Source organism: Balaenoptera physalus (assembly GCF_965194825.1).
Source record: "Balaenoptera physalus genome assembly, chromosome: 13".
In the NCBI taxonomy this organism is placed as follows: Eukaryota; Metazoa; Chordata; class Mammalia; order Artiodactyla; family Balaenopteridae; genus Balaenoptera; species Balaenoptera physalus.
The window spans coordinates 69,094,926-69,114,476 of NC_138892.1; the positions used below are offsets into that span (position 1 = coordinate 69,094,926).

The window sequence follows — 19,551 nt, forward strand, 5'->3', positions numbered from 1 at the left end:
TAGCACTGCGCTTGAGGAACCCCAACCTAGAACAAGTAACTTTGTCTCTCTGTAAATAAGGACACTTAGCTAATGCAAAGAAAGCACTTAGAAAAGTGCCTCGTATACTAAGCACATAGTAAATACTAACTCTTGTTATTCTTTAAGCAATTATTTGTAGGAGGCTCTCTATGTGCCAGGCACTAGCCTAGGTGCTATGTATACAGTATGGCTGCAGGGGTCACTGCAGAGGTGACCACCACTCCTTAGGGGCAACAGCATAGATCACTGTTGGGACCACCTCACGCTCTCTGTGCCTCCCTCCTCTTAAAGGACAAGCTCCTTCCTCATCTCTTTATAAAAATCTCTCTTTTAGACTTAGAAGAATCCACAAAAAGAAGAAAACTATTAGCCCTAGCTTCCCCATCACACTCATCGGAATTCGAGCATCAGAAACCTGTCACCCGACACATGTGCAGACATTGCCAGTATCTCCAAGCGTCCTCTGTGAGTGGGGAGGTCCCTTTCATGCCAGTGGCGCTCCAGTTAGAGAATGCTCTTCACCCCAGGACTACTTCTCTTCCTTCTTTACTGGCTTTAGGTATCTTAGTCGTTCTCCATCCGTGCTGGGATCCCTGAGTTTCTTCTCTCCCCTCCTTCCCTTATTCCCTTGGAGCTGCCAGGGGCATCTCAGGCTCCTGCTTTTGCTCTTGTAGCCTAATGTGGCTCAGGGATGGTGAATCTCCATTCCCTTTACGGGGCTGTTTAGGGAGAAGACATTCTTAAGGTCCTAAGTGTGAAGTTTGAATGTGGTTTCACCTAGAGGCCAAGCTGTAAAGGGTGGTCCGTTTCAGCACTTTTAGGCTTGCGTAACGAGGCCTTGTATGCCAAACATTCCCAGTTCCTGAGCCAGTTCTGGCCAGGACAGGGAGTTTATTGGGACCTCACCCCACTAGTGTGGGCGTACACACTAGTGTACTGGTGCCTGGCGCTGTGCTGCTGTATGCCTGCTAAGCCATCCCTTCTCCTTCCGCCTCACTCTGCTGGTCCAGTTCAGATAACTGGGCTTCTGCTTCGGTTTTGTCTTAGCCCTACCGTTCTCTGAGTAACACAGTGCCTCTGCAAAGGCTGATCACAGAACCATGATCTGTTCCTGACCACCCATCTCAACTCCTTCCATTTCCCACCTCCCTCCCTCCTACACGCCTTATGCTCCAGCAGTATAAACGGTATAGAATACTGGTGGGTCCATGAAGGTACTGTGCTTCTGCATACCACGTGCTTTGCACAGATTGCTTTCTCTGCCTGAATTTCCCAACTTGAACCAAGCCAGGGTTCACATTTACTTCTCTGACTGTTAGATATTGAACTGCCGGCTCCCTTCTTCAGGATCTAGTCTGCAGCTTGTTCAGTTATGCCATCCCTTTACCTCATCTTGGCATCCAGATTTCTCCCTTGCCCATCGAGGTTCCAGGTGTTCTGAGTTCAGCATCCTGGATTTATGAAACCAGAATCTATTGGATTTAAGTCAGCCACAGCATATTGTAGTAGATTGAGTCTTCTCAGGACCTAACCATCATGTAAAGTGTTGCTTCTGTGTAAAAATGCAGGCCAGAGTCCTAAAAACTGATCAATCAATGATGGTTTAGAAACAGCCCCATTTATAATTTGTAGATTGACCATAGCAAAAATGTGTGTGAGTGTATGTATGTATGTGTGCACACACACATATATACACACACACGTGTTAACATATACTATATCTTCTGCATTTATGCTCATACTTTATGAAACAAGAGGGAAGAATGGATAAGAATACTGAAAATAAGAATTCAGAAGAAAAACAAAATTAGAGTATATTTCTAGTGAGTGAATGTGAGGTTGTGCAGATAAGGGAGAGAAGCTATGCAAATGAGGAAATATGTGAATGAGTCATTAGATGTTGGTATTTAAATAGGGAATATTATTGTTGATGTTTGGTCCTAATTTCCTAAATTAGAAATGGAAATATATCTTTCACATATCTGTGTGTAATTCAGAGCCATATCTAAATATGGCATTAAGGTGGAAATACCCATTTTATCTTCCAAATTCTAGAAAGAAAACAAGTTTGTGGAATTGGAATATGAACTAAAGAGGAAGAAATACATGACTTGGGATAGCATTCAAACAGGAAATTCTGGGATGAAAGGAAGCAGCTTGTTTTAAGATACACTCAGACATTATGGTTTCAAAAGAATTTTAAACTCTAGCAATTTTCCTAGCCTGGACTAATAAGATAGTGGGACTGGTACTTAGTATGGGCCATGCCACCCAGGACCTCTGCATAAACTTGCGTTCAGGGTCAGTTGTGTTTGTCTGTGAGCTTATCAGGCATTGCCTATAGCTGTACAGCGAGTTCAGGGTTGTAAACCTTGCTTCAGTGGAGAATTAAGAGGGGAGGGGAATGACATTCTTACACAACCAAGGTGGGTATGTTGTTTTATCTTCCAGACCTTAAAAAGGAAAATTAATTCAACTCTATTCAACAAATATTTATCAAACAACTCCTTCTCTCTGTCTTGGACCATAATTGCTGGTAGTTAGGAATAGAAGAGAACTAAAATGTACACTCGTTGCCTTCAAGGAGATTAAAATCAGCCCTTCTGAGGATTTAAGATTGGCGTATAAAGAAATTACATAAGAAACAGACAAAGACATAAGACAGCACAAAGTGCTATACTGAAAAATAATGAAAGTGCGTAATAAACAATCAGAGCTATAGACCATCATAAGAGAAAAAGAATTGTCAAGAAGGTGGGATGTGACATGTTAAATCCTGATTGCAGTATAATTCCAGGATTATTTTCATGCCTGAGTTCTCCTCTGTTTTAAAGGGTGTAAAATATAGTGAGGAAAACTATCTGTAGACCACTGTGTAGACTTTTTGCCTGAATAGTTTTTTCAAAAGAAAAAAACCCCAAGAACATTAATTTGTTAAGTGTTCTGAATATTCTATGTAGGTCAGCTCACAACTATCCCAAAACTGATGGTGGAGCTGAGAGAAGACAAGTCCAGTGCTTTCATTTGGTTCTGGAAGGTGTTTCTTGCCATTCAATTAGAAATTATTTTCTCTGACTTTCTGGAAATTTGTAACATTTCTAAGAAACTACTCAACCCGCAGTGTAATCATCTGAGGGGAAAGTTTTGAACCTGTCATTAACTGAGACCTCTATTATTCCTTTTTCTAGGAACATGCTCTTCTCAGAGTACTACAAAGGATTAAGTTCTTTTTGTAAATCTAGAGTCCCTCTGCAGACTTGCCAGTTTGTATTGCTAGGGGAAAGGAGAGAGCCTTAGTTCTTAATAGATAACAATATAAAACATTATTGTAAAATTTTTTGTACGTATTCTAGTTCAGTTCATTGGGGTTATCATCTATTTTACCTTTTATATCAGAAATTTTAAACTGGGTGGCAATGCAAAGGAGTATTTGAAGGCAAAATAAACCTCTAGCCTTTACTTAGTTATTCGAGCAAACAACGAACACTGTTATGAAAAGGCATAGAAGTAGGTGGGGAAGTCATCAATGAACAAGACAATTGGCCGCATATTGATTTTCTACATGGGCTGTGCCAAGAAGGAGAATTACAAAATTGATCCCTGCACTTGGAAAACCTATCACAGAATGAGAGAAGATAGGATATGCCCCCAATATACATATCAACAGCAGTGATGAAGGCAAGGTAACAGGAATTATTTGTCTCTTTTTTGATTCTGTAGCATCTAGACTTGCTCTAACTAAGCAAATCATCACATTGTTTTGGTCTTACTTTCTAGGCATAAACATAACTAAAGATATAAAAGAATTGCTTTTTAAAAAAAAATTATTTTATTGAAGTGTAGTTGATTTACAATGTTGTGTTAATTTCTGCTGTACAGCAAAGTGATTCAGTTATACATATATATCTTTTTCATATTCTTTTCCATTGTGGTTTATCACAGGATACTGAATATAGTTCCCTGTGCTATACAGTAGGACCTTGTTGTTTATCCATTCTATATATAATAGTTTGCATCTACTAATCCCAAACTCCCAATCCATCCCTCCCCCATCCTCCCTCTCCTTTGGCAACCTGTTTTCTATGTCTGTGAGTCTGTTTCTGATTTGTAGATAAGTTCATTTGTGTCATATTTTAGATTCCACATATAAATGATATCATATGGTATTTGTCTTTCGCTTTCTGACTACTTCACTTAGTATGATAATCTCAAGGTCCATCCATTTTGCTGCAAGTGGTATTATTTTATTCTAAAAGAATTTTATTCTAAAAGTATTGCTTTTTATCTAAGGGAAATTATATCTACATTTGTTGCTTCCAGGGGTCAGTAGACGGTTCCTTGTTTTTTAGATAATAGCCATTCTGACAGATGTGAGGTGGGACTACATCAAACCAAAAAGCTTTTGCACAACAAAAGAAACCATGAACAAAATGAAAGGCAATCTACTGAATGGGAGAGGATATTTGTAAACAATATATCTGGTAAGGGGTTGATATCCAAAATATATAAAGAACCCATAAAACTCAAAGTCAAAAAAGCAAATAACCCAGTTAAAAAATGGGCAGAGGACCTCAATAGACATTTTTTGAAAGAAGACATACAGATGGCCAACAGGCAAATGGAAAGGTGCTCAACATCACTAATCATAAGGGACATGCAAACCAAAACCAAAATGAGATACCACCTCACATCTGCTGATACTTGTTTTAAAGAATGATACCTCAGGGACCATCTGAGTGAGTCATAGGAGAGTTGGGGAGACATATTACCTAGGGAATAGGCTAAGCTCCTGTGACAGAGACCCCCAAATGCAGTGTTTAATTAATAAATGAGTTTACAGCCATAAAAAGAATGAAATAATGCCATTTGCAGCAACATGGATGGACCCAGAGATTGTCATACTGAGTAAAGTTAGTCAGACAGAGAAGGACAAATATCATATGATATCGTTTATATGTGGAATCTAAAAAAATGGTACAAATGAACTTATTTACAAAACAGAAATCGACTTACAGATGTAGAAAGCAATCTTATGGTAACAAGGGGGGAAAGGGGGGAGGGATAAATTGGGAGATTGAGATTCACATATGCACACTACTATATATAAAATAGATAACTAATAAGCATCTACTGTATAGCACAGGGAACGCTACACAATACTCTCTAATGACCTATATGGGAAAAGAATCTAAAAAAGAGTGGATATATGTATATGTATAACTGATTCACTGTGCTGTACAGGAGCAACTAACACAACATTGTAAATAGACTATACTCCACTAAAAATTAAAAAAAAGAAAGGAGTTTATTTCTCTCTCACCTAACAATCTAGAGGTAGGCAGGTGTTCCACGGCTGATGGGTAGTTCTGCCACGTGAGATTATTCAAGGCCCCACAATGCCCTTGTCCTCATGGAAGAACCTGGCTTGCTACCGCAATATCCTGATTCCAGCCTGAGGGAAAGGAGAGTGGAGAGCAGTCAGTTTCCTTTTCAATAATAAAATCTGGATCATAGCACATATCACTTCTGCTCACATCCTTTTTGCCAGAACTGAAGTCACCTGGCCTCTTTAGCTGGAATGTAGTTTCTAGCTGGACAGCCATGTGCCCAGGTGAAAGTAGGAAGTTTTATTACTAAAAAGAAGGTAATTATTGCTACTGGAGGACAGCAAGCAGTGTCTGCCACAGTAGACAGTTCATCGTATTGAATTATTCCTGATCTTCGTTGCTGAATGCTCCGCACATAGCAAGTGCTCAATATATATTTGTTGAATTAATGAAAGTGAGCGGGAAACTAGAGCCAATCCTTAGGCCAGGAATGAGCACTTAAAGAGAAATCCAGGTCTTGAAATGGGAGAGACATAAGCTTGGTAGGATTAGATGTAAGCCTCCTGGGAATGGATGAATCAGTAGTGGAGATTATATAGCTTCTAGTAAAGTGAAGTCCAGAGATGAGCTTAGACAGTAAGTGAATCTTCTGTGCTTTATCCAGGGAGAGTATCCTCACTTAAATAGAATTAGAAAACATAATTTAGAAAAACTCATAGGAGCAGGAAAAACTCCACAAGGATGGTAAGGTGGGATGAGGGGAGGGTATGAGGAGAAGTGGGAGTTGGGGTGGTATCCAGTCTGCTAATGGGGAAAGTCCAGTAGCCTCCACAGTCAAAAGGCAGGCAGACATCGTTTGATGGGTCTAGCATTCTGACACTTTTTAGCAGGATTCATCCATTCCTGAGGATCAGCAGAGAGAATTGGCAAGATCCTGACTGGGCATTAGAGCCTCAACCAAGCAGATGGGGGTGGGGGCAGGGCAGGGTTTTGAGTTCTAGGCTGGGAAACTGGAGCAGCAGCTCAACTTTGTATATTGGGCCAACATAGCAGGTCTGGGAAATGATTCATTTTAGAGGCTGCACAAATTCTCAGAGCTAATTTTTTTGTTGAATCTCTGAGCAGTAAGACTTAATTCTGAGCATCATTTCTAATTTTCTGGCATCTTTATCGTAACTGGTTCAGAAACGGAGGGGAGACAGATACAGGGCCTGGGGAACAAGGGCAGAGGTTGACATAAGGGCTGGTGTCTGAGACTCTGAACTGAGAAACTGATTATACTATGCCCCGTGTCCTTTGGTACTTTATAATGCTGTTTTCTTTCTTGCAGTGAAAAGAATAATCGTAAAATATAGCACAATTTCAATAGGGTGATAAATCATGATAACAGATATTTTGGTGTCTTGTTATTCTAAAATAATCTGATTATTGTAATTAAAGAAGGATAAAAGCAGAACTCCCAAAACTGATGTCTCAGGTCAAATTGGCCTATTAGGTAGAAGATGAAATCGTGTATTTCAGCACTTCAGCTCTGCATAATTGATGGGGCACTACTTAGTATCTCTTTGGCTATTCAGCAGAGATTCTGTTAGAATCTGCTTGTGTAATTTGAGGTTACACAATTTATAACCTTCATAATTTTATAGACGTAAAACTATCTTAGAGATACCTATTCTTTATTCTTGTCAATTAATAGGTTCAATTGAATGTTGAAGATATATAATGAAAATCTCACCTTGATCCTGTATGTTTTCTTCCTTCTTTTTACACTAATAAATCTACTAAGCTAAACCAAACACTAACATGCATGTGGATAAAATGATAGCCAGCTTTGTGAATGCACATATTTTTTTTCTCTCTTATCCTTCTCAGGGACTGTATGAATATTTGATCAGACTTCAAAGAAAATAAAGGAATGACTTATGATTCACTTTTCACTTAAAAAACTAATTTATATATATTTCTTTTGAATTTATAGTTACTCTCTTAATAGATGAACATTTTACAGAGTAATTATATGTGTATTTAAGGTATAGCTAAGTACTGTATATGGGATAGTTTACAAGAGAAAAGAAAGATTACATAATTGATGAATTTGTACCCTTCACTATTAAGATGAGTAGTTTGTTAATTTAAGCAATACCTCATCCATCATAACTGTATCAGTATAGGAAGGTGCAGTTGAGCCTTTTCATCTACTATTAATGGTAGGACCAGCGAAAACTCAAGTTTTTTCTTTTTTTTAAAGAAATTCAAACATTTATTCAAGTTTTCAGTGGCTTTAGTCAAGGCAAAAGCATGTTTTGTAAATTATGGCAGTCCATGAATTTAGTTTTCCTTATGTATTTAAGACATTGGCTCATGATATTAGCCAACACATTGTACACAGTTTAGGTTCAATTGGATATAATATTTTGGACTACTTTAAATAAAGGTCTAGCAAATTACTAATTCTCAAATCTGCTACATATGTTCAAATGAGGTTGTTGAGACTGCTATCCATAAGTAGTGAGGCAGGATCAACAGAGGAATGCAACCAGTCTATTGAAGTTGTGAATGACGTCGTCATTATCATCATCATCATTATTGGTATTGTCATTGTCATCGATCATCATATTCCCTTTTATTTGCTTAGTATTTCTGCCTATTTGATCTTCTTGAGCAGTATTGCATTTGAGAGAAGAGATGATAAAGAGGAATACTGTTTCGGCTCGTTTACCTTCTTAATTTTGCTGGTAACAAAAGAGCTGCTAATTTCACTGGTGAATTTCTGAGGGGCAGCTAAACACTAGCTAAAAGCATTAATCTGATTATAAACTCAAGTACCAATTTTAATTTTAATCTACAATGAGGATTATAATAATGAATGAAATCAGAATACTCATACTGTTTGATCACTACTGCTGTGTCCGAAGGAAAATGTACCTTGGAAGCCAATTATTATCAGAAAGTTGTTTGTTACCATGGAATAAAAACAAACAAAATGGAATAATTTTAACATCTTGTCTTATGTCTGTTATGCATATAATTTTAATACTTTAATTTTAAGCTTCAAAGTATAGAGGTGTTTTATTATTTGTAGCCCCCCCTGCACCCTGACTACATTTTGTTCTACTTTACTAGTGAAAATTCCAATGATTTATTTAAAGTCAATCAGTTAGTTGCTAAATCCAGGAGTAGAATCTGCTATTTGTTTTTGTTTCTTTGACTAGTTAGTGGATGCTTTTGTTTCTGATTTCTGATTATATTCACTTATGTATGTATATTTTTATGTTGTTAGATATTCACAACATTAAGCCAACAAACATTTTTTGTAAATAATACATGAAGGTACATATGTTTATTATGCATTGAATCAAATTATAATTAGCTGTAGATTTGAAAGAAACTTTTGAGATTGTTTTGGGGTTAAATGAAGGGATATTTCCAAGTTGACATCCCAAGAGTATGTCCTTGAACTCCCTGAACCTAGGAATGTAAAGGGCATATAGATGTCTAAAGGGTGAGGATGTGACATCCTTAGATGTGAGTTTGCTGATGAAAAAAAGTTGTGGATTACTCATACATTTTGCCCAATAACTTTTTTGAGGAGGATTATTTAAAATTGTCTTTTTAAAAAGCTTTTGGTTTTAAAATTTAGTATTGTTTACATCTTAATAGTTTCAAGTATCCGCTGAGAGATTATGTGATATGAATAGTTTTGTAGATCTGAAAAACCTAAATTGATCCAAAGATCAAGAAAAATGTATTTATTTATCTTCAGAATATATTTTTTATAAAAGTTAACTAAAAATGAGGGTTTATCTACTCTCTAGAGTATGCATTGTGCTCCTGTAATGATAGGAAGCACCTTGGCCTGGGTTGGAATCCAGGCTCTGCCGCTTGAATTTGGTAGGTTTATTCCTATATCCTCTCATAATTGCCTTGGGCAGTGCTGTTGGAGGAGGTCATTGAGAGGACATGACCGCCAGTTGACCCACAAGCCGGACCAGGGCAATCAGAGGCTCCTCACCCCCTCCCATCCTTGAAATGTACATTCCACTGTTCCCACAGTGGGAGCTCTTTTCAAGGAAGCAACTGCCTTGAGAAAGCAATGTGTTGTTGAGACCATCTGGATGGCATTGGTGACTGAACCCAGTTAAGGCTTCTATATAAACTTTTAAAATTCTGGTAGGCGAGTGCAGAGATGTACTTGTCTTGCGAACGCCCAAGACAAGCCTGGTGTGTAAGTTCCTTTGTTTGTTAAACCTGCCACCTACCAATCCGGAGCCATCTGCCTCTTCCTGTGGTCTCTCCTTGCCCTTCGTGTACGTGTTCAGTTTCAGATTTCACTCAGGAAGCTCCCGAAGTTTTGAACCAACAAGTTCCTAAAACAGTAAGTTGATGGAAATCAGCTCTGATTTTGAGCCACTTACAGAGATAATCACAAGTGTCTTGGTTTCTCTGTGCCTCTCTTTCCTCATCTGTTATTTCTATTACTGTGGAGCTGATAATCTCATTTATTCAAAGTTGCTCTAGGCTTAAATGAGATTGTTGATGTTTAAGGACTTTGCAAACTGCATATATTGTGTTAGTCAAATTTTAATGGCTTTTAAAATTGTTATTATTTTTGCCTTTAAAGTTTTGTACTGTAAAAGCATGGATATACTGAAAGGAGAATAAGAGCAATGAACAACAACTATTGATATAATAATAGTTCTAATTTCATATATTTCTAACCTGAATTTAGAAGACAACAACCTTTCATAGTTAGAGACTGAACAAAAAGGGTAATTTGGTGAGTTTTGGAACATTCTAAGTCAACCACTCGATGCCTGAGATTAGACCGTTTTTATAATTGAATCTGCATGTGGTATTTTTATTAGTCTGCTTATGTGGCGGGAAATCAATTTAGGTTTCTAGACACTGCAGACAGGATAGACACCTGTCAGGGGCCAGAGACTCATTTGATTCATGATGGCAATTGTAGTGATGCAGTTTAAGTGCAAAAGAAGAAAAGAATTCTTACCGATTGCTTTGTTATTGGGAGACGGACAGATCCCTTCTCTTTACTTTTACTACTAATGCACTAAACGTACTTAAAGAAGCTCTAGTCTGATTCTTTTTCAGTAAACATCCATATTTGCTACCACAGATACACTTGCATTAAGCTACAGTCTATTTTATATAGAAAGAAACCAGTTTCTGTCTCTCCATCTCGCCCTCACTCTCCTCTCTCCCATTAACTATGTGTGTGGAGGATAGGATACACTGCATCCAAACTCCATCCTGGTTGTCCCATGACTAAAAATGAATATTTTGATGTAATTGCTTCTGACCTGCTTCATTATTTATTAATAATTGCTTGAAAATGCCACCCGTTGTGTTCTTAGTGGGATTTTTAGGCTTCTGCATGCAATAAAAATGGAAAACTTGGAAAGAAAGTTTTGTTTTAAACTCAAGCAGTTCTCCAATTAAAAAGACCTAATACAGCATGGGCGTGCTGGTAAGTTCTTCTGTAAGGCTTCCTAGTAGCAATTAAGGGCCCCTTTTCTCAGCCTGTTTTTCTCTGAAGAGGCAGTTCAAATGATGGTCGTCAGCCCTTCTTTGAAAAGAAATTCAGCTTACTTTGATTTTTGTCCATAAAAGAATGATCATTCACAGTTCTCTAGAAACAGGGAGTGGTAGGCAGGATTTATCTTAAGAATAATTTCATTGCCAGAAACTTTTATGTTAATTTTCATATGTGAGAACTGGTATTTTGTGGCTGAGTTTGAGATGCTTGGAATGAAAGTAAGCTCAGAAAATCACCACAAGGGTATAATGGCTCTTGGTAGTTTTAGTGGGTTCCACAGTCTCATTGCTTGTGAGAGTAATAATAATATGTATCATAATTCTAAAAGCCAACACGTGGTGTTGCTACATGCCAAGCACAGCTAGTCATCTGCATAGCTGGCATTGGAAACTTATTTTTCTGGGTTGAGAATTTGTTCTCATAACCATCTATTTTTTTTTTTTTTTAATTTTTTTTTTTTTTAAATTTATTTATGGCTGTGTTGGGTCTTCGTTTCTGTGCGAGGGCTTTCTCTAGTTGCGGCAAGCGGGGGCCACTCTTCATCGCGGTGCGCGGGCCTCTCACTATCGCGGCCTCTCTTGTTGCGGAGCACAGGCTCCAGACGCGCAGGCTCAGTAGCTGTGGCTCACGGGCCCAGTTGCTCCGCGGCATGTGGGATCTTCCCAGACCAGGGCTCGAACCCGACCATCTATTTTTTATGTGTGGTTCCTAACAGGAGACCTTGTTGAGAAATTGCTTAATACATACCTGAATTTAATTATGAATTCTGAAAACTGAAATGATAACAAAAATAAAGTAAAATTATTCTCACGTGGTGGTTTCTTTGACTTGACTTTCTGGTGAGGACTAGAGTTGGATCTTAGAGTAATATCACAGGAACTCGGAAGTCTCTCTGAACAGTATATAATCTTTGAGATGAAAATAGAAGGCAGGGATGCTAATTTTACAAATTGGGAAACAGAAATGCAAATGGGGAAAGTGACCTTTCTTAAAATCACTACTAAGCGAGTCCCCTAAGGAACTAAAAATGTTATGTTATATAATTACTTCTTTCTGGATTATTTTCTATGTTGACGCTCCCGAATTTGCCTCTCTGTTTGTGAGTGGCAGTTAAGCATGAGTAAGGATGCCACATTCAGGAGGCAGGGCAATTGAGTGGAAGGAATACTGGACCAGAAATTGTATCCCCATTACACCTCTAGCATGCCTGGTGCCTTTGGGTGAATCACAGAATTGTAATAGTTGTCCTTGTTAAGCGTTGTGAGAATAAAATGGAATGTGGGTTCAAAGGGGAAAATATATTATTTATACATTTTTGAAGGACAAATGTTGTATGGTGCCAGACGTGCAGCATTGTATAGTACGTGTACAAAGTTATATATGTTGTCCCTGCTGTGCTACAGATTTAGTGTTTTTATGGTCCATCCTTTTATCCTCTTCTCATTCCTGTGATTCCTATGATTTACTCAGGCATGCCTATGACTTTAGATACTGTATTCTGATGACCTCTACATTTATACTGCTGACCTTGACCTCTCTCTTGAGATCAAATTCTGTAGTGCCAGCCTCCTACCGGACATGTCCACATGCACGTTCCAGAACACCTCAGAACGACCGTTTCTAAAACTGAAATCCCATTTGGGTACCATCATGCTCCTACTGCATTTTCCTTTCATTCTGTCTCTCAAGCTAGAAGCTTTGGATTCAATTGGATTCAATTTTCTCCTGTTCTTTTGCCTTTTGCTTGTGTTTTATCAGTGACCAAATTCTTTAGATTCTGCTTTCTAAAAATCTCTTGAATTCTATAATAATAAAATTATTATACTCCTTAATTGTTTTGAGCTACTCACAGAGTTCAGGCTCCCATCAAATCCTTCCCGGACTCAGGCATAATAAATTTTTGAAACACATGTTTTTAAGGGGGAACAATAGATTTAAATATCATTAAGGTGAGGTAAGGATTGGTGGGAGATGGTGTTCTGTTGACAGAAAGCTGAAAATTACTATACTTCCTAGAGGTGCTCTCTCTGCCTCATTCAGTAATTTGTCTTCACCTGGGGATTATAGATTCATGCAAGACCCAGTTTTTAAACCCCTATACAAGTGAACTTGGTTAATCAGGATGGAAAAAAAAGAATTTCATTTTTCCTGTCCCTAAAGCATAGGCTGAATGGAGCTTCTGCAGGACATGTTTGGTATTGGAGGGTCCCTTCTGCCTGCAAGTCACTGTAACCGCCACAGAGGGAGCAAAACAGGAAGGTAATGGGCTGGGAGGAGAGCCTAGACAGGGTGAGAGAGCGTGTCCTGAATTGTGACCCTGCGTAAGTGAATAGGCTTAAGTCCAAGCTGGATGGAGGAGACCCTCTGGGACCACACTTACCACCCTGGCGGGGTAGAGGATTGTTCTGCCCTGCAGGTCTCCTTAAGCACTTCCTTAAGCATCTCAATGCAGATATCCATCTGGGGTTCACTTGGCCCTTCTCACATCAACATGCCTGACAGGCAGTGAAAGAACCAGTAAGTAGTTCTGTATCACGATTCCTGGTGAAAGCCAAAAACATCAATTTGATTTAGAAAAGGTGGTTTAGGGATGTCAAAATGTGATATTTAAAATATGTGAAATTTAACAAAAAGTCAGTAGTCACCTGAATTGCCAGTTTCTCAAGAGTTTTCCCAATGTTCAACTTTTTTTTCTTTCTTCAAATATTCCACATGGCTACCAGAGAAATTTTTCCAAAATGCAGATTGACAGATCTTTAAAAAAATGGTTTCCCTTCAACTACACTTGCCTTCCTCATGTTTTCAACCATGGTGGTTTACATTTTTACCAACAATACTCAAATGTAATCCATTTTTTAGGTCCTTCTTCCTTTCATCATAAGGTCAGTCTTCACATTTCATCTGAAAACAAAACAAATAAAAACCCACACAAATAATATAGCCTCTCAACCCTTCTCACAAATCTGACTCCAAAAGCAGTGTAGAATCATATAGAGATTTAGTGAAGGTTTTCTTTGCGTACCAAATGACAAAGCTTTCTAAAAATCCTCTTCAAGCATCTCTTCTCTAAAGTTCCACCTTGTCAGGCAGCTGCCACACTTTTCTCAATTTCTTGTCTCTCACTAAAAGAGCTCAAGCTTCCTGGGCTACACCTTCCCATCTCTCTGTGTCTCTGATCATCATTCCTGTATTTAATGTAGTCCTTCCTCAGTTTCCTTCATTTATGTCCCCATCTATCACCCTGTTCAGCAAGGCAAAGGACGCTGCTCAAGCTCTACCTGCCTGAAAAGGGTCGGAGCGGGGCGGGGCGGCGGTGGGGGGGGAGTGTAATAGTTGTAATTCAATTTTAATTTGTTTTTATCTAGCAAATTGAAATGAAGTCATGAAGTTTGTGAATGATTCACTTGTATATAAATTGGAGTGGATTAAAAGTTAACACTAGATAAATCTTTCTCACAGAGTCTCATTTTCTGTGCCTCCTTGGGAAGCAGACGGTTTTGGATCTCAGAGGAATTGGATGGCATCTCTGCAAAGCCTGTCTTCTCTCTAGTGGAATCTAGGGAGAAACTATTACATTTACCATGGCTGAAATTGCGGATTATTATTACGCTTTTGAACTGTGATTATTGACTAGAACTGAGGAAGCTTCTTTTTGGAAACTAGGAAGTTTCTTTTTCCTAAAACCTGGAACCAGTATCCTGGGCCTGACTTCATTGCCCTGGATTAGGTGCCTGTTTCTGAATCAATTATTGTGGACAGGAATAGGCGACACTCTGATTGGGTACTTTTAGCACAGAGGAAGCCATGGGTTAAGAGTGGGGAGGGATCGTTTTTCAGTGGCAGATAAGAGTTATTATTATTTATTTTTTACCTAGAGAGTAAATTGAGGATGGTGACAGAAACAAGTGTCTATTACATGGGCACACAAAGCCCTGCCTCTCCTCTTCAGCTTTCCTACCCAGCCCCATCCTGCAGTGGCTGCTACTTGCTGTTTCAGCCATGTCATGCCCTTTCACATCACTTTGCTTTTTCATAAGCTATTTCTATGACTGGGATGCTTTTCCCTCTCTTCTCTACCTGGTGAACTCCTGACCAAATGCCTTCTGTTTTGAGATCCTTCCCTCCAGATCATGTTGGCTACTTTTCCCTCTGTGGTCCAACACCACTTTGTACTTACGTGTATGACAGCGTTTCTTTTATTTTATTGGGATTATTTGTCCCCTCCTCCATTTTATGGGTATCTCGAGGGCTTCTCCATGTCTATGCATCCCCAGTGATGGACACAGACCTGGTGATTACTTTTTTATTCCATAAATTTGTGTGGCTGGAAAGGTGGGGTACTTTAGATTAATCTCATAATCTCTGTTTCATCAAGGTTGTGGTTCTCAGCCTGATTTCTGCTGCACTGTTCCAAAGGGAATGCTTGGAAATGTGTGGGAGAACTTTGGGTTGTCACAATGACTAGGACTGAGTGCCACTGGCATTCACTGGGCCAGGACCAGGGGTGCTAAATGTTCTGTAGTGCATAGGACAGTCTTCCACAGGAAGGGTTATTCTCTCCAAATGCCAGTAACTTCCCCATTAAGAACTCCTTATCTAGTCTATCTGGTGTAAAGCACAGAAAAGAGGAGAACGATTTGATAGCTACAGAAACTGTGTTTCTGACTCCCATCAACCCTCTGCACACACTGTGAATAGGAGAGCGTTATGCTCTGTGAGCGGACGGCTTGAATGATAGGTTTTTCCTGTCCACTAAATCCATTTCTACCCCGGCTATTTCTCCCATGTCCTCTGGGTCCTGAGGTTGGAGTGCACGACTAAACCACAGGAAAGTGCTGGATAAAAATCTGCTCTCCCACTCAAATCTCTCTTGTCTAGGTGTTCTCTATGCCTGGGGAGAGGGACGTGGGAATTGAGTTCTATGCATTTCTTTCAAAAGTACGGCACGATAATTTGATCTTAATGTTTCATCCACTGCACAGAAGGCTGAGAGTGACTAATTTCAATGATCTTTTAAAAAATCTATTTATAGCAAGCCTTCTGGCTACAGATATCAATATGGAAGGTGGTACATTGATTTAAATCCAGTTTTCTGTCACGAGGTGTCAGAAAAGCTAAATGGCTCTGTCATGGTTTTTTAGGTCCTTTTCTCGGAAGGACATCCTTTTGTTCAATGTTGACACTGACGTGGCTGTGGTATCCAGGATTTAGGAAGAGTGTGAGGAGAAAACTTGGGAGCTCAGTTCTTCAAACAGGGCTCTTTGATTCTTCACCTCAAAGACATTTTTGAAAAAAGATCTCTGAAACACAAGCTCAGTCATTCATGTGGTTTACTGTCCTGTGTTATGTGCAGCAAAAAGTCTTTTTGAACCAATTTACCAGGAGTGTCTGGAGCTTGGTATTTATCAGCAGTTGCTTGGTAATGTTTTCTGAAAGATGTTGCCTGTAAAGGATGCTTTATAAAGCCAAGTTCTAGTCTCTTTACTGTATGTTTCTTTTTTTAGATACTCCCAGAAGTATAAAAGCATCCACTGCTACAGCTGAACAGTTTTTTCAGAAGCTGAGAAATAAACATGAATTTACTGTTCTGGTGACCCTAAAACAGACCCATTTAAATTCCGGAGTGATTCTCTCCATTCACCACTTGGATCACAGGTACGTGCAGCTGCTGGAGTTTCCTGTGTTTTCATTATATATGGTGAAATTAACACATTAAAGAGAAGTAAACAAAAGCAAGATATTCATGATTGGTTTAAAACAGCAAGAATAATTTTGCTACATTATGCAAAATCAGAAACACAAGTAATTGAGATCAGCCTAAAAGCAGAAGGAGCTACTGCTTCTGATGTTGCTAAGAGCGCATGGAAGTCACCATTCCTAAAACCCATTTATTAATTACTAACTTCCTCATGAGTTATCTTCCTCAATGTTAAAGTCAAACATACTTCCTCTTAATTGGTGAACAGTTAGCCGCAAAAATACCGTATTCTGTTTCTTTAGGATATTGCCTGGGTTTAGAGTTTAATAGTCTTATAATTTTAATCACAGACAGATAAATTCTTTTTCAGCGCACTTCTTAGACTGTGGCAGTTACAGCTGTATTCTTGGATGTGTGTTGAATCAAAATGCTGTCTAGTATTTCCTAGCTTCTCGCATGCATAGAAGCATGATTAGGAGAGCTGGTGGGAGTAGTGAGGAAGAGGGGAGAGGGGGAAGAAGAAATTCATTCATGACACTTAGCATATACATAAATTGCTACTAAATAATATCAAACAGCTTAAAGTGATTCCTTCCTGAAAGAATAACCACAGTTCTGACAATGAAAGTTCTTTTGTGTTTATATAGTTCTTCTTTTTAAAGAGCAATCCTTTTTTTTTTTTTAATTAATTAATTAATTTATTTATGGCTGTGTTGGGTCTTATTTCTGTGAGAGGGCTTTCTCTAGTTGCGGCGAGCGGGGGCCACTCTTCATCGCGGTGTGCGGACCTCTCACTGTCGCGGCCTCTCTTGTTGCGGAGCACAGGCTCCAGACGCGCAGGCTCAGTAATTGTGGCTCACGGGCCTAGTTGCTCCGCGGCATGTGGGATCTTCCCAGACCAGGGCTCGAACCCGTGTGCCCTGCATTGGCAGGCAGATTCTCAACCACTGCGCCACCAGGGAAGCCCAGCCCTTGTATTCATATTTTGAATGCCCACTTTATGACTCTCTGGGGACGTTGGGCAAGTCATATAACCTCTCTGTGCCTCAGTTTCCTCATCTGAAATATGAGGATAGAAATAGTACCTCCTTCATAGGTAGTTGTGAGGATCAAAGAGTTTATATATGTAAAGTGTTTTACATATATAATGGATTTAATAATCCTGTTCAGATGTGGGCAGAAACTTCTTTTCCTGGTTTCTCTTATGAGAGATGGGGCAGCCTGGGACTTGGCAAATCTTTGCTAAATACTAAAGGGCAAACAGAAGCAAATATATGTGGAGAACAAAATATAGAAAATTGACACAGAGAGCAGGGTTCCTGATCATATTCTACCTGGATTACTCTCAGGGATTTAAGGCCCCATCTAATTCTATCTTTAGTCCCAAAGGATTGGCATAACTTCCCAGGCCCCTCACTTGGGTTTCTTTCCTCCCAGGTTTTGGCCTGTGTTTGAAAGGAGGGTGCCATCCTAACATTCACCAGGTAATTGGCTTGGGCTCCTTAAGACTGAGCAAGAAAGGGAGAGGTCCATCTCCCAGGGTTCACCAGGGCTCTTCGCCTTGGTATGTTCCTGGTCCTCGTCTTCAGGTGATTGATATGAGGGGAGCTCCTCATTTGTAACACTGCGACCCTGCCCTTCTCCAGTGGGCTTTAGGCAACATGATTCACATACAGTGAAAGATATTGTTCCTTCACAGAGCAGCCTGACTTATTGCTGATTATTTCTGTTTGCTAAGAAAATTTCCCCTGTATCTTGGGCACTAGATTTTTCTAAGCCCTGTGGCTTCCTACTACCCCATTTGTAGAGACATGGAACTCGCCTAACCTTTTTCCAGATGACATCCCTCACGACCATCCCATCTAGATGGTCAATGTTTTGTTGGTCCCTAGAGTTGAATACATTAACTCTACAAATGTTTGACCAGCATGGATTTCTTATAATCTATGCACTTTCTAACTGATACGTATTAAAATAGTTTGAAATTTTTTTTTAGCACCTTAGACATAGTAAGGATATGGACCACTGAAATACCCAACTTTTATCAGGTAGGTCCTTGAAGGAAGATTTGCTGTCAGACAGATCCTATCTTACTATTCCTATGAAGTAGATTTGTTAAAGTTATGTGTAGGGCTTTAGATTGACTTATTTCAATTAAAAATAATATTTGTGTTTTTCAAATTAGCATAGCAATATATTTTCATTGTAGAAAATGTGGACAACTGACTAGTGTAATAAAGAAATAGGAAAACTCATACAAATCATGTCACCAGAAGAAGACTGATGTTGAAATTCTGTCATATTTTAATCCAGTTTTTTGTCTGTGTCTTCTTACTTTTGGATACTGAACTCATTTCCTTTTTTAACTTTAATAAATAACACCGTGATGAACATATTTACACATAAATCTTTGGGCTCAGCTCTCATGCTTTCCAGTTATTCTTGTTAAATTGATTATTAATTCTTCATTCTTCCTTTGTATCATCTTTAAATTTGATAACATTTACCTAAACAAATACCATATTTGAGATATAAGATATTTTTCTATGATATTTAAAATCATGTCTATTTGGAAGGCACTTTTCATTTGCTTGGGAAGCCAACAATTATTAAAGGCTTACCGTGTGCTAGGCGCAGTTCTCAGTGCATTCCATGGGTTAGTTCCTTTTACATCAATATTAGATAGCGGTTCAGAGTGCAGATCTGGAGAAGGACTGCGTGCATTCCAGTCATAGCTCGAAGACTTACTGGCTTTGTGACCTTGGGTAAATCACTTACCTCTTCTGAACCTCAGGTTCCTCATCTGTAAATCCGTATAAAGTGCTTGATGATACTAGAGAAAAAAATCCACAAAAGTCCCATCATACTGCAAGGTCATTATTCTCATTACCATTTTACAGATAAGAAAAACAAGTCTTAGAGAGGTTAAGTTGTTAAAGGCTCCCGAGAGT

General features: G+C 39.0%; 1 protein-coding gene across 2 annotated transcripts in view; it reads left to right on the plus strand.

Annotated features, from left to right (window-relative positions):
- NELL2 (neural EGFL like 2) overlaps positions 1 to 19,551 on the plus strand; it is a 601,925-nt gene that overhangs the window by 34,582 nt on the left and 547,792 nt on the right. For both annotated transcript variants that reach the window (XM_082422567.1, XM_082422566.1), the window contains one exon: positions 16,407 to 16,557. In XM_082422567.1, the coding sequence (XP_082278693.1) occupies positions 16,407 to 16,557 (151 nt within the window). The remainder of the gene's footprint in view (positions 1 to 16,406; positions 16,558 to 19,551) is intronic.